Genomic DNA, 14,513 nt, shown 5'->3' with positions numbered 1-14,513 from the left:
TTTCTTTTCTGTTCTGTCTTAAGAAATTTGCACTTTGTGGGAAACTAATGAGGAGAAGTATATTCCTTTTCTCTTATAATGAGGGATTTAAGAGTGGATTTGACTGGAAAGGTTTGAAGCAGTGCAGCGGGAGAGTTCATCTTAAAATGACTTCAAAGAAAACTATATTCATTTGTCACCAGAACATTTAAAGCCATGCAAATCTTCACTTGTTAAAAAGTCTTTTCGTTAAAGGTTTGTTCCTTAATTAAGACGCAGCAGAAAACCACTAACAAAACATGCAACCGACCATGCAAAAGAGAAAAAAGACAATGCTTTACTTAATGCCCTGTGTGCTTTACCTCCTCTAAATTCCTAAATACAATCACTTGCAGATGGTTTCTGTCATAAAGGATTCCTCACATGTCTTGTCTCTTTTGTATTCACAGGTTATGACACAGTGTTTCTAAATCAACCCAAGCGTTAAAATCTGAATCTCTGGCATTGCAGGAAGCCGTTTCACTGGCAATACTGATTCGCAGTAATAATGCCTATTTTTAGCTTGTCATGACTGGAACGCTGTGTGTGTGTGTGTGTGTGTGTGTATGTGTGTGCATGTGTGTGTATGAGTGCGTAGTTAGATCTAGCTGTATTTGTGAGGACCAATTCCTATCAGTGCAGCCCACTATTCTTGATGATGAGGATTATGAGGACATTTAGCTCATGAATATAATTTCAGGCTTAGATTCAGGTTATATTATGACCAGACATGCAGCTCTAATAGTTAATAGGGTAAAAACCACCAGGGAGCTAATGTGTCACTTTAAATGTTCTCACGGCTTGAGCAGAACTAATATGTGTGTGTCTGTTAAAGCGTAGCTGTGAAGATGGTGCGTCTCAGTCTAAGATGTTACAGTGATTCATGTTCATTTCGAGTGTTTTCTCCAAAAAACGCAGTGCCAGAAATACCACAAGGGAAGATTATTTCCTATACTTTACTTTAGTTCATGGATGGAGAGAAATCTTTAATAGCCAAAATATAATAGATCACAATGGAAATGGTAAAAATAGCAGTTCCGTAGTCTTGCTCTCAATAGTCTATTTTTAGGGTGCTAAATCCTGGAGGTGCAGTTTTACATGCTGTCAGGAAAAGAAGATAAAGCATAGTCCAGCTGGAGGAGGAGTCATTAAAACAGAGACTTCTGTGACTGTACGTTACCTCAGTACAGTGTGTGCAATAATAACATATTATATCGTTAATATAATCATTTTAGCCCATTCTTAAAATCATCCAACCTGCAATGTCAAAACAAAGAGATATAAATGTCACTTTGTCGCATTTGTTCTTGTTTAAGTAATACATATTTTGTGAAATAAGCGACACATATTTGCTTTCTGTCCAACAGTACACAAAATTCATGTTTTGATACCTCGGTTTGGGGGTCATGATTCGGTACGTTTAACTGTATACTTAGCAGTAGTAGCTCATTTTGTTCTCACTGTAACAGTCAATGCACTCAAATCCTGGCAGCAAAAATAACAGCTCAAATAAATAACACAATTGTTAGTATATGTTGCCATTCCTTTGGGTGATGACATGTTTGAAGTGTTGCCACAGATATACCCAATTTCAGTTAAACAATGCCTGACTTCTACACAGAAATAGCCTATTGTGACAGTAACTGTTCGGGATCGAGGCAGTCACAAATAAACCCAAACTCTGCTGCTCCCCTTAGCTCTATTGGGCATTTTAGGGTCAGCTCATTGTTTTGATATTTTAGGCTCACAACTTTTCAGAAGCAGCAGACAGTTTATTTCAGAGTAAAAGCTCTGATAAAGAGCGATAATATAGTGGTATTGAATTTCAGAAAACCCTTTCCGAATATGCCAGATGAGCTATTGTAAATAATTTTAGTTTATTCAGTGGAAGTGAATCAATATTAATTCATAACATTATTTTGTAATATAACAATTTTGGACTATATTCTATCTGGTCAACACCAAAAAGCAGACAGACAAAGGTAACAACAAGCTATTTAAGCATTTAAGTTTAAACAGCTAAATATTTCCCTCATGAGTTGGTGGAGACCAAAACTGAGCTAATAAAACTGTGTCTGCAAAAAAAATGGGAATGGTTTACTAATACGTTCATTTTAGCAAAGTATTTCATTGGTTTTCAGTTTGTCTCTGGTGCCCCTAAGTTGCCAAAAAAAAAATCAGTTAATGCAGATTTGGGTTTTTAGCTGAAATCAGGACGTGGTTAGCCTTGCTAAGCATAAAGACTGGAAGCAGTGGGAACAGCCACTCTGGCTTTTTGCACGGTGAAAAAAAAATGCAGATATACTACAGTATGTCATTGCATTGCAGCCTATATCTCATCCAATGACTGCAATATTCTATCAGGCAATAGCACAAGTGACAAATAAGGACCACTGCAGCATTGTACTTTACAGTGAAGATCAAAATCATATTGTAGTTGGGAGGCTGCGGCTCTCCCCTCCCTTATGCAGCTCCTTCCACAAGGTCATGTATTAAGCCTGTACACCTCACGGGATGAATCTGAACATAAATGTATCGGGCAGTCGGCCAGTCAGCGAGCACAAACGCATTTATCATACAAACACAAAGGAAATAATCCCTCAGTGTGTTCTCTGTGAAAATATATATGCTTGACATTTCAATTGTCTGTGCCCTTCAGAAAAATGAATTTTCGTGTGAAGGATCGTGCCACACACTCGACTGAAGTATTTAATGACTGTGATTCACGCACAATAACACTGTGATTTACAAGTCACGGTGTTAAATGGGAGAATTGGATTGCTGTTTAAGGTTTTCTCCTACTGCACGGACTAAGATACTCCCTCATATTAGTATCATGAAGAGCAATTCTGCGTTGAGAGTTCTGTGTGTTTTACTGATAGGGAGTGAATAGCACACACACACACACACACACTCTTTCTCTCTCTCACACACACACATACAGCAGATGTAGAGCACCAGAGGCTGTAAGCAGATTATTTCCAGCACAGATTCACTGTGGCTAAAGCTTAAGGGCATTTCAGCGGGTTTTAATGTGCAGGATGTGATAACTCCCCAACACCTGTGAGAACTGCAGTACACTGAAAAAATGTCCAAGCTGGGTGGGTTTGATGCATTTCTGTTGCAACAGAAGTTAGATCTGCCTTCGCTGTAAACATGAATGGGAACACGGAAATGTATTCTAAACACATTTATATCCGAGAAAAAGAAGAAGAAGAAGAGCGTCATAATGTTAAACATCTCAAATATTTTCATAGTGTCAGCATACTTTGGCGTCAGGCAGATGAGGTCAGCTTGTTTTGTCTGTTAGTTTGCTTGACATTCATGGAAAAGCAGTCTGCCAGGACACTAAAAAAGATATATCAAATCATATCTGTTTGTTATGACTTTAAAATCACTTCTGACTGAATGAGTCAACATTTGAATTAGCATCTTATACATTTGAAGTGAAGAGTCATTGTTTCGACTTATCTCATAATTCTGATTTCCTATTAGTATTTTTATGGTTTTCATTTATAAGATTTCATCTATGTCTAGAGGTGTTATGTCAAAGGCAACACTGGACACTGAAAGCTCTCTAAAGCATGTGATATAATCATCATTATGACACAATAGGCTTTAGTTTTGTGTTAGCACAGAGTGCAGAACACAGTGTAACACGGGTGAACTGGTATTTTCGTGTTCTCCAGTCAAAAGAGAGGCCTGGTTGAGGGTGTGTTAATTGTGGCAGCCACAGTAGATCGATCATGGTACCAAGAATGAGTGTGTCTTTGCGTTGTTGCCCACCTACCTTCACAAAACAGGCTGACAGCTCAGTGCACTGTTCCATAATGCTTTTTGTCACTTCATTTGGTGAATCTGTTATCTGTTTTGTTTTAAACGTCAATGTTTCAACCAGCCGACATTCATTTCTACCAGCCCTCTTCCGGTGTCTCCATCCAAAACTCTGTGTAACCAGGGCAACAGCAGCATGCATCATCTTCTTTTTAGGGAGGAGGCCAAAGTGTTGCCTGAAGCGTCACATTTTTAATTACAACACAGGTCCATCGGTGGCTGTGACAAGCAACATGATGTGATGAAGATTGTTTTGTTGTGCATTTCCCAGAAACCAGAAAGCGTTTCACTATGGAGATTTTTTATTATTTTTTGATTGACTTTGTTTGTTGTTTTTTCTTTTACTGGCAGAAATGGGCTCAGCGTCCTTGTGAAATATATGGAAACGAATTAATGTGTAGAAACTACAGCCTAACTTGCTTCTGTCACTTACAGGTTTAAATGTGATAAAGCTTTGGATAGAGACTGTTGTGACTGTTGGGCTACTAGCATTTGTCTTGTAGCTGTCCAGCAAAAATTACATCCAAACATGGAAAAAACAATTCTGTGACAACAGAATATTAAGTGGGCCTTGCAGTAATCATTGCAGCATAAACTACAGTCTTAAAAATAACATTTATTACCTTCTTTTTCAAGTGAAAGATTTACAAAGACAGAACTCGCTGTGTCTGGATAACGTTACATGGTAGAGTTGATGCCTTCTTCTTTTTCGGCCTTCCCCTTTCATCAAACAGCATTGATATCAATGTCAAAGCAGAGATCTCAGCAAAGCAGCTGTCTTATCAAGGTCCTATCACTTCTGCTCCCTTGGTACATACTGTAACGCTTAATCAATCCTGTAAAACAAACCAGCATTCAAAGGCACAGTATGTGTGACTATGTGAAAACAGCAAGGACAAATGCAGCAGCTATTCATTGATTTAGTGACTTTGGCCAACATAGGAGAGAGGGCATGGAATCACCTGGGGAAGATCACGGAGTCCTTCACGGGTCGAACACACTTAGATAATCATTTATGCTAATCCTTGCACACAGTTTAGAGTCTCGAATCCAACAAACTGTGGGCAGGAAGCCAAACAAGCACAAGGATGCATGTGAAAAAAAAACAAAATATCAAAGCCACATTCGTCTGACTGTGAGGCGAGAGTGCTGACACAGAGATACAGCTCCTTCCACATACAGTACATACCCAGAGGGATTACACTGTCTCTGTCACACATCCACCAAGTCTTTGACAGCAGTCACGCTCCCACACATCTGTCATCCTGGCTGGGGCTGCTTGATGCCGCAAGTAGTGACAGCATTATCAGGAAGAGGCCTGCAGAGAGAGGGAGAGTAGGAATGAGACAGAAAAGAGCACAACCTCAGCGGGGGGGATTTCAAAGACCTCTCACGGCTCGCAGCTGGACAGCGGCTCTGCGTCAGTGACTGCAGGGCCTGCCAGGGAGAATGTGCCAGTCGCCGAGAGTAAACAGCAATCATATCGCACACGGAAGTGCTTGAACATGAGAGATGTTGACAGCTAAAAGCATCAGGGGTCACATTTATTTTTTTAAATCATGCGTGCACATCACGTGTGCGCTCGTTTCTGTGCATAAAATCTATATTTTGTGCTTGAAAATATACAATTTAATGTGCTGTACATTTAATCCCGACTATATAAAGTATAAAAAAAAAAACCTTGTTTGTTTAATGCACCACATCTGATCTAGAGAATGAGCGTGTAAGATCCGAGGCATCTATTAGTTTAATCTTTTATCTCTGTCTCTATTATTATTATAAAGATTTTGGTACATTTATTTTGAATTGATTGAACGAAGGTTCATATCTGTTGAAACTGCTGGAAAATAAAGTGCAGCGATTAAAATAAAGCCCCTTGAGATTATACACTTAACCTCATCAACTGTAACTATTTCAACATTTTAGTATTATACCTTTATGTGTCACGCACATGTCACGCTGATCTGCATGTCTTTGTGATACATTTGCTTCTGACAGTGGTTTCATGTTCTTATATCTAACATTTAGAACTTGTTCTATGTGTGTTTAATAAGTGTTAGACAGCTTACTAAGTGTTCCTAAATCAGCCTGATCATTCATCATAGTACCTGTTGGATTTATTGTGCAAATAGAAAGCAGACTTCAGAGTGTAAAGAAACTAAACGAGTCAGAAGAGGCGTGTAACACACATTCTCACAAATCTCAGCACATCTCAATAAACACGCTCACATCCCTCACCGATCCCGGTAAACATTTGCAAATGTCAGGTTAAGCCTTATTAAACATTTTCAAACTGGTGTGCATATTCACAGATCTGAGCACATGCTTTCATTTCTCGATATGAAAACGAGCTGATTTAGTTACTGTGCACGTTGTTGTTGTTTCACATCAGGAGAATGCAGCTTCAGCTCTGCGGGGGTTTACGACGGCACCGTGTTCAGCCGGATATTTCAGATCCTTTACAGAAATGAGGAGATCACGGTGAACGACTGTATGATCTTCAAAGTCCACCTACTATTGGACGGAGAACGGGTGAGTCATGCTGCTGACATTTTCTGTATGCACAGACATACACACACACTTCCAGTTGAAGTAAATAATGAAAAAGAGAGAATAGAGAATGCCATTTGGGTGCTTGCATTTTATCAGAAGCCTGGTTGTAAAAATGCATGAGATCATTACAGTGAAAGCAGCTATATAATAGTTAAATTAAATGGCCATTAATTAATGCTTTTTATCACCCAATGTTCCCTGCTAAACAAGTTTCTGGTCCCTACTCTGACATAACTAACATAACTATGTAATAAAGAAGTCATCATGCTATATACTGGAGTAGTAAAACTGGACAGTTTTGATAAACAGACTTCTGCTGTTGCTGAATTTAGCAGATTGTAGCAGATAGTTTGCAATAGATTTAGAGGACTTTCTTATCATGGGGAATATTGCAGTTGTTCCAAACTAAGATGGTGTACATGGCAGACATCACACCCGGTGGTGAAAATTTAAATATTAGGGTGACTAACAACTTGTAATTAAAGTATTAAAAATATAGTATTCATTATGCAGAATAGCCTATTTAGACAAACTAACCAACTAACTAACTTGACGCTAAGAAGGAGAGGGTGAGGCGACAGGGTTGCAATCAGCAATTGGATAAAAAATACTTAGTTTGCATACATACACATACACCAGTAGTAGAATAGGAAGAACCTGAAATCTATACTTACAGTACTTGATTGAATGCATTTCATTACTTTACACTGCTGGTTATAGGTTATCTATACAGGAGGCCTCTACTGCATTTTTAAAATATTCTGTCTGATGGAACACATGCACTTATTATATATTTCAGTAACATACATACAGCTGTCTACAAAGACAGTGTAATTCTGCTTTGTGCTTGTATATTTTCTCTCCTTTTTCACACATAAGAGTGAAGTTTCGTTGAGTTTTAGTCTGAAGAACAAACAAAAAAAAGATCTGTAGCAAGAATGTGTTTTCCTTTTTTCTATCCTGTTAATTATCGTGCACATCTGTCATTAATCTTTCAAGTTTCTGGAGTGGGTTCAAAGTCTGACCCCTCAGTCTGAGAGCTATCGATTGTCGCGTTTCATAAACACAGCATAGCTCCTCGCTCTGTGAGGTGCAGAAACTGATGATCAGTTGGTGAGCTCTTCATAAACATTAAGCCCCACTGGCTGGAAAGTCACTAGTCATAATTTCCTCTGGCTACCTAGTTCCTAGCTGTTCCCTTTTAACCAATTTGAGTTCTGCGACTTGCCTCTTGGAATTGATGTGCTTAAATTCACAGGCAAATGTAAAATCCTGGTGCCCCAGATTGCCCATGTGCAGTCCAAATGACCAGGCGTGTAAACCTGCCTGACAGTTATTGATGTACTGTCCTTTGTGGTTTCACCGTGGGCGTGACCCCGAAAATCCACTCTGCCTGTTTTTGTTGGGAACCGCCGGAGCTCAAATTGATCAACGTTGACAGTGATGAGATAGGCCCGAGGCTCGGGTGTGGGGGTGTCGAAATGGGCCCGCTCGAAGCTAATCGTCCATATGATAGCCGTAGCTCACACACTGACATTACCCTGCGCCACAGCTGCTCTCTGACATATGTCTACAGTATAGATGCCTGGATAGCTGTGGAGGGATCACTGGATTTTCAGCCTCACGTGACTCTGCATGAGTCCTAATTTTAGAAGATTTCATTAAATTTAGACATTCATGCAGAGGTGTGGAGACAGACAGAGGAGCTTTAAGGCATATCAGATTTCAGCTGTAAGCTCTCCCGAAGGCTCCCTACTCATTAACCTTCCGGAGGTTATCTGCGGGCTCACAGCTACAGATAGCACAGCCAAAAATAGCTCCTCATTTCCCCTGTGTATACCCGTATGTATGCTTAATCAATCAGAACATCAATATTGGATTAAACTGCAAAGATTTCTCTATTAACTACACAATGTGGGTGTGTACGGTATGAATAAACGTAAGAAGAAAGAGAGGCAGAACCGTGTCTAACCCTTTATTTTAATTAGCGACACTGCACCTCCGTCTTCAAAAAGAACTCCACTCGCGGCTCTGGCTTTTGTGGTTTGATCATACCTTTTGTTTTTCAGATTTAAATAGGCGCTCTGTATTTCCGCAAGCCACTATGGCACTTTGAACATGAGAGCAAATCAATTCGGTTCAACCTACATCCGATTAAAAAGAAACACGAGAATATGGTTTGTGGACCACACGGACAATGTACACACTTCATTAAAAAATAACTTTGAAATGGCTCAATCAGCACTGCAAACAAGATTAATCTATATCCTGTAGACAGACAGACAGACAGATAGATCTACCCACTCTGATGAGAATAATGTTCATGGTGTTTTGCAGGTGGAGGAAGCCTTGAGTGAGGTGGACTTTCAATTGAAGCTGGATCTTCATTTCACTGACAATGAGCAACAGTAAGGCATTTTGTTTTTTTTAATATGGTTTAAGCAGGCTGTAAATGTGTGTGTGTGTTTTAGAGACACACAGAGAGAGAGAATGCTAGACTTTCCCCTTGTGCAGCTTTTATGCAAGAGTGAGAATGCAAACTAGGCATGAATAAGGGCTATTATGTCCTTTGGCTCATAGCCATGTCTTTAAGCACCTGATCACAACGTTTGTGCTGGCAACACACGATCGCTGTGATTTGTCTGTTTGCTTGCAACAAACAGAAGAGGAAATGGATAGTTTGCATTAGCATACATTGCAAAAGGTGCAATTTTTAGTTAGGGCCACTGCTCTTGTAGAAACCGGCAGCTACGCATTTGGAAAGAGTAGTTAGTGATGTGTTTGCCTGTTTAAACTGTTAATTCACTGTTTTTGTCATACCTCTGTGATTATAGTACTTGTCAATGCTACACAGGACTGAATTATGGAGCTTCTTCTCTGTCATAGAGACACTGGTTAACAGTCTGAATGACAGTAGAATATCTACGTTACAATTCCAGTCAGGATTCAGACTCTGCGACTTTTCTTTTACGGCTGCAAGGACAATATACATGTCCTTAATAATGATGTTAGATTATTGGTGAGCAGCAGTCCACCTTCACGGGCATCATTTAAAGAGTCTGGCAAAAAAGACATTTGTCAGTATACAGCCAGCCACTACTTTGCAATTTGCAATTGTGTCTGTGTATCTGTTCAACTGGAAGAAAAACACCAGAGCGGCAAAAATTCTGCAGATGCCCACGTTAAAAATGACCTAAAAGTGTCCATTTGTGTATTAGTCTAACATCTGTCTCTGTCCTTTCATTTCTCAGGCTGGCAGAGATAGCGACTGTCCCGTTGATCAGCAGTCGGACCCTCAGCCTACACTTCCACCCGCGGAGAGGCCTCCACCACCACGTCCCTGTCATGTTCGACTACTTCCACCTGTCCGTCATTTCTGTCTCCATTCATGCTTCACTGGTTGCCTTACATCAGCCGCTAATCAGGTAGAGTTGAGAGGGGCTTTTCGAACATTAGGCAGACGATGAATTCACACAAAGCATCAATCTTTTTTTTATTATGGTACCATCCTAAAGACCCAGTTGAGATTTTGTTAATCTCGATAAATAGATATCTGCATATGAATGAAATACAATCTCGGAACCAATCAGCTATTGTCTGATGACAGTCTATCTTTTTATTGGCTTTTTCACACTTTGTAAACTGGCTGCTTGTGCACCAGCCAGTCATAGACTGTCTCTCGTCTCGTCTCTCAACTCCATTCTTGCATCCTAAATTGCTAATCGGACTGTAAACAATGACTGGTGCATGGTAGAGGACATTTTAGGCCAGATATCCATTATTCTCTAGCTAAAAAATTATTGTCTACAAACAGCCAATGGGGTTCCAAGGTGGAGGCTTTTCTAAGAAAGCTGACTTTAAAAGAACCTTTTTTTTACTAAAAGACAGAGGAACGAAAACTTCACGCTCAAGTTGATGAACTAGAGAGAAGACGTGGAAATGAAGTTAGTTAATCTTAGTAGGACGAGGAAAAATTGAGCATAAGACTGTCATGCTAATATGTATTTGGCTGCTTAGCTTACATACACTTCCATACATAAAAGATAGAAGTTTGAAAATACAAAGACAAGTCGCTAATGTTATCTTAAAAACTCATACAACATCTATGACTATCAGTGATGCGCGGGTCCATGTTTGATCGACCTGCACCGACCGACGTTTTAAACTAACCCGCCCGAACTCGGGCCGCAGCAAATAATTGTGAAATATTGTACCCTACCTGCTTCCTGACCCGCATTTTAAAAAGTAGTCTATACTTTTTCTACCTCCTGTAGAGCTCGTGGCATCTTCACGCCAGAACGCCAAAACTTTACTCTGCATATTTATTTCAAACGACCCGACTGACCGTGACCCGAATATCATTAAAAATATTGTTTGGTGACTCGTGACCGTACGCGACCGCGGGAACCCGCTCAATTTGGATCAACCCACGCATCACTGATGACTATAGCTTTCTCGCAGTGTAACCTAGTTGGACAATGATGTGCTCCGCGTTTTTTTCCGAAGTAATGTTTGGTAACCTAGTTAGCCGAACATGCTAAGGAGCACACGAGATAAAGACACTGTTAAATCCAAAAACCGATGCACAACAAACAGAAAGTGTGTAGAGATAACACTCTTTCAAAGCAGTACAGCTCTTACTTAACTCCATGCACACCACTTTGGCACGTTGACAAATCCAAAGCTTGACAGGCCTTCTGTGTCTAGCTACATTTGCTAAGCTGTGTTGTTCAGGGACGGGGGTTAGTGAATAGGGATAAGGCTTTCTTGCAGAGATTCTGAGTCTTTGAGTAAAAACTATAATTGCAATCCCATCCAGAACATTAAGAACTGCTGGCACAGTGTTTTCCTCCTTCCACCCTGTATTTGTTTTTGCAGGCACAATTAAATGTGTATCCGTTAGCAGCTTGAATGGATAGTTTTCCAAACACTCATCTGATGAATTTAGCTGTCAATATCATGCATTACATAAATTACTGCAGCGCTTGATTGATTGGAATAGTAGCAGCTCCCATCTCTCAGCTTATCTGTCTTCACCCACGTACACACTCATGGTTTGTCCCTGCATGTGTCCTCCCTGTTCTCTCTGCAGCTTTGCACGTACAGGGAAGGGCTCCTGGCTGGGGAAGGGCTCGCCAGAGAGCGCGAGCGACCCATCTGCCATGTCTGTAGAGAACCTTGTGTTCGGAGCTGGCTACTGCAAGCCTGTCATCTCTGAGGTATGTTTACTTTTAGACGCGCTCAAACAGAAAGTCACAGACAATAAAAGCCTTTTTTTGTCTCACAAAGCTGAAAGCAGCACACAAAAAAAAAAAATGATGTGGGCGTTGTCCCCCGCTCAGCTGGTTGTTCCCTTTTTGTAAACAAGCAGCTAAATGCCAAGTGATGACGTAAGACGTGATCTCGGTTTAGGGACAGAGGCTGCTGGATTTAGTTGTGATTTGTTTTGGCTTGCTATCCAAAAGCAACATGATTCAGCCCAAGAACTGGGCAGAGAGTCATTCTGATCTGGATTACAGACCCTGGACCTGTCTTTCCCACAGAATGGGTCATTTGTCAGGGCTCCGTGGAGCCTTAAAGCTTAAAGACCAGAAGCCAACACAGAGATTATTACTGTGCTGCACCACGGCTTTTCATAATATCTGATTAACCCACCTGCCCAGGCATGTAGGCTCCAGGCTTAGCATCTGGAAGTGATAGCAGCTCCCCCTGGAAATGATGGTCCAGTCTTGTCACCTCCCTCCATGCCTCTGTGCTCATTTACTGTGCACAATTTCATGATAATCATGCAATTGCCGTTATCATCATTATTAATCAGCATTATATATGTTTGACGACTTTACAGGGATTAAATTATTTCATTACCCATTACATTACATATACAGTTATCCTGATTTCAGAGCTGTACTTCTCAAGTAGTAGCAGCTGGAAAGTCTCATGCTCATTGCTAATAGGTGAACAATTAACGACTGGAAAGCTGCTCCAACAAACTTGGCATGTAGTCTGATCTGAAGGGGGAAATAATATTTTTATGATTAGGTTTTGTCTTACCAAATCTGTCTGACCAAATTCCAATTGGAAGTCAGTGTGCCCCTTCAAGAAATAGCTCCACAATGTAACTCCCCAAGATTTAGAGCTGCTGGAAGGTTTTTTTGGGGTTTACGGACGGAGCCGAGCTAGCTGTTTTCCTGTTTTCAGAAAAGTGACAAAGGAGAGTAGATGTAGAACAGGTAGTATGCATACAGCTGACCTTGGTCGATGTACACTATTCTCCCACAATGCAAAGCACAAAGGAAATGAAGGTCACAGCAGTATGTAGCATGGATTTGTGGCACACCTACTACCCGTCAATAACACAATGAAAGTTAAGCAGTTTTAGTAGGCATGCTGACCTTTGAGGTGATCTTTGAGTACTTTCCAATGCTGCCATACTCAAGACCTGGTTAGAATGTATATGTAGTATGGCCTTGGGACACAGATAATGTTTATACTATTTTAATTCTAATATTAGTAGCAGGTCAAGTTCAATGATTTGATTTTTCACGCCCAAGAGTTACTGATTTTTTTTATGTTTTTTTAATCTTTAAACAAAATCATCTCCTATGTGTCGTTTTCTCTTGTGTTTGCCAGTTATTTCAACTTTTGCTTGGTTCCATTTTTCCATCCTTTTATAAACATACATATCTCGGATCCCTGCGGACGTCACAGTCTACACTGTAAATCTTAATGAGCGCCCTGGTCGCCCCCTCCCACCCTCCTTCTCTTGGTTTTTTACTCCCACCCCTGGCTGGGCACTTTAATAAGCTCTGCGTTTAGCCAAGCAGGGGGGTTTCGTTTGATCACAGTAATGAGTTCTGCTCACAAGCGCCACGTACTACATAGCTGCAGGTGAAATCTGCACAGAACGCCGCCTGCTCCTTCACCTTTATTTATTTAAAGCGTTTCACCTGAGGCCACACTACATTTTCAGCACTTTACCCCTTAACACCATGGCATTTCGTCTTAAGTGTTATGTTGTTATTTCTGGAAAACACGTTGTAGATTTTCCATTGATATCAGCTGTTATATCTCAAAAGGAAGGAAAAGGTTCTCTCTGTGGTACAAAAGGATATTTTGAGAGAAAAATAATGCTGTTAGAAGTGATACAATCTTTGGACTTTCTGGTGGAACACGTGGCTCTGAAGCTAACAACTTAAGCAGAAATTCTCGTGTCTCGGGCGACTCGGGCACATCCTAGGCATTGTCTACTCAGAGAAAATCCATGGTTTTGGGATAATGACTAGTTCATAGTGAAAAATAGCTATTTTTCTCAGCCCTTCACTTGCAGACTGATCCAGGCAGGCCTCTATAAAGGTAAAAAAGAATTATGAAAGTAAACATACAGATGTTCTTTTCTGGTTTAGGTATACTGCACTGCCGCAATTACAGAGCGCACACAGGTATGATGATAGGGCCGGACACTTTGCTTGCCTGGGGCAAATTACAGTACATCCCCAGATACTCAGACATTACATGCCTTTTAAAACTCAGAGCCCCACTGGCGCTACCAAAACATCCCAGCCATGGGAAGAACTCGCTGGGTAGCAGATTGTTTTAGGTGAGGTACCAGCAGATGAGGGCAGTCACTGGTCACATTCAAGGCTCCTGGGCTTCATATTATGACGGCTGACGTGTACAATGATAGTCGTTCGGGTAGCTCTTCAGGAAGACAAATGAGAGACATGATTATAGCATCAGAGCTTTGGTTATTTGACAGAAATGTGTCTTACACTCAACACTGTACATTGCTTTGGTGTAATATACAGTTAATATTTCTACTGCACTGTTAGAGAGCCATCTACTGGAAACATGGTCTATATTACAGCTTATATTATACTTACATTTAAATGCAGGGGAAATTGTATTTGAGCTATAGATGATTTTTATTTTACTTCCTCATCACGCCGTTTGCTTCCTTTTGCTTTGTACCTCACTTGGCATTGTTGAGTGTTTTATTTTGGCTCAACACATTTCAGATTTTCAGTTTTCATACCACACCATCTATCTTGTTTCTCCTACTCCATCAAGCCCCAGAGGAATGTTGACACCCTTGCTTCTGGGTCTCATAC

The 14,513-nt window shown here is 40.5% G+C and overlaps 2 protein-coding genes across 3 annotated transcripts in view; one reads left to right on the top strand and one right to left on the bottom strand.

Moving 5' to 3' along the window:
• col9a1c (collagen, type IX, alpha 1c) overlaps positions 1–4,099 on the bottom strand; it is a 45,220-nt gene extending 41,121 nt beyond the window's left edge. The window contains exon 1 of one of the 2 annotated variants that reach the window (XM_027287271.1): positions 3,809–4,099. The gene's annotated coding sequence lies outside the window, so the exon portion shown is untranslated. The remainder of the gene's footprint in view (positions 1–3,808) is intronic. The other variant, XM_027287272.1, reaches the window with a different exon arrangement.
• The window catches only part of fam135b (family with sequence similarity 135 member B), a 36,876-nt gene that overhangs the window by 11,068 nt on the left and 11,295 nt on the right, over positions 1–14,513 (top strand). Inside the window, exons 4-7 of the mRNA XM_010739127.3 lie at positions 6,245–6,384; positions 8,743–8,813; positions 9,657–9,830; positions 11,498–11,624. Of these exons, the coding sequence (XP_010737429.3) occupies positions 6,245–6,384; positions 8,743–8,813; positions 9,657–9,830; positions 11,498–11,624 (512 nt within the window). The remainder of the gene's footprint in view (positions 1–6,244; positions 6,385–8,742; positions 8,814–9,656; positions 9,831–11,497; positions 11,625–14,513) is intronic.

The sequence above is a fragment of the Larimichthys crocea genome, chromosome XIII (genome assembly GCF_000972845.2).
Source record: "Larimichthys crocea isolate SSNF chromosome XIII, L_crocea_2.0, whole genome shotgun sequence".
Taxonomy (NCBI): domain Eukaryota; kingdom Metazoa; phylum Chordata; class Actinopteri; family Sciaenidae; genus Larimichthys; species Larimichthys crocea.
Note: the sequence above shows the minus strand (reverse complement) of the source record. Positions and strands in the feature narration are given on the sequence as shown.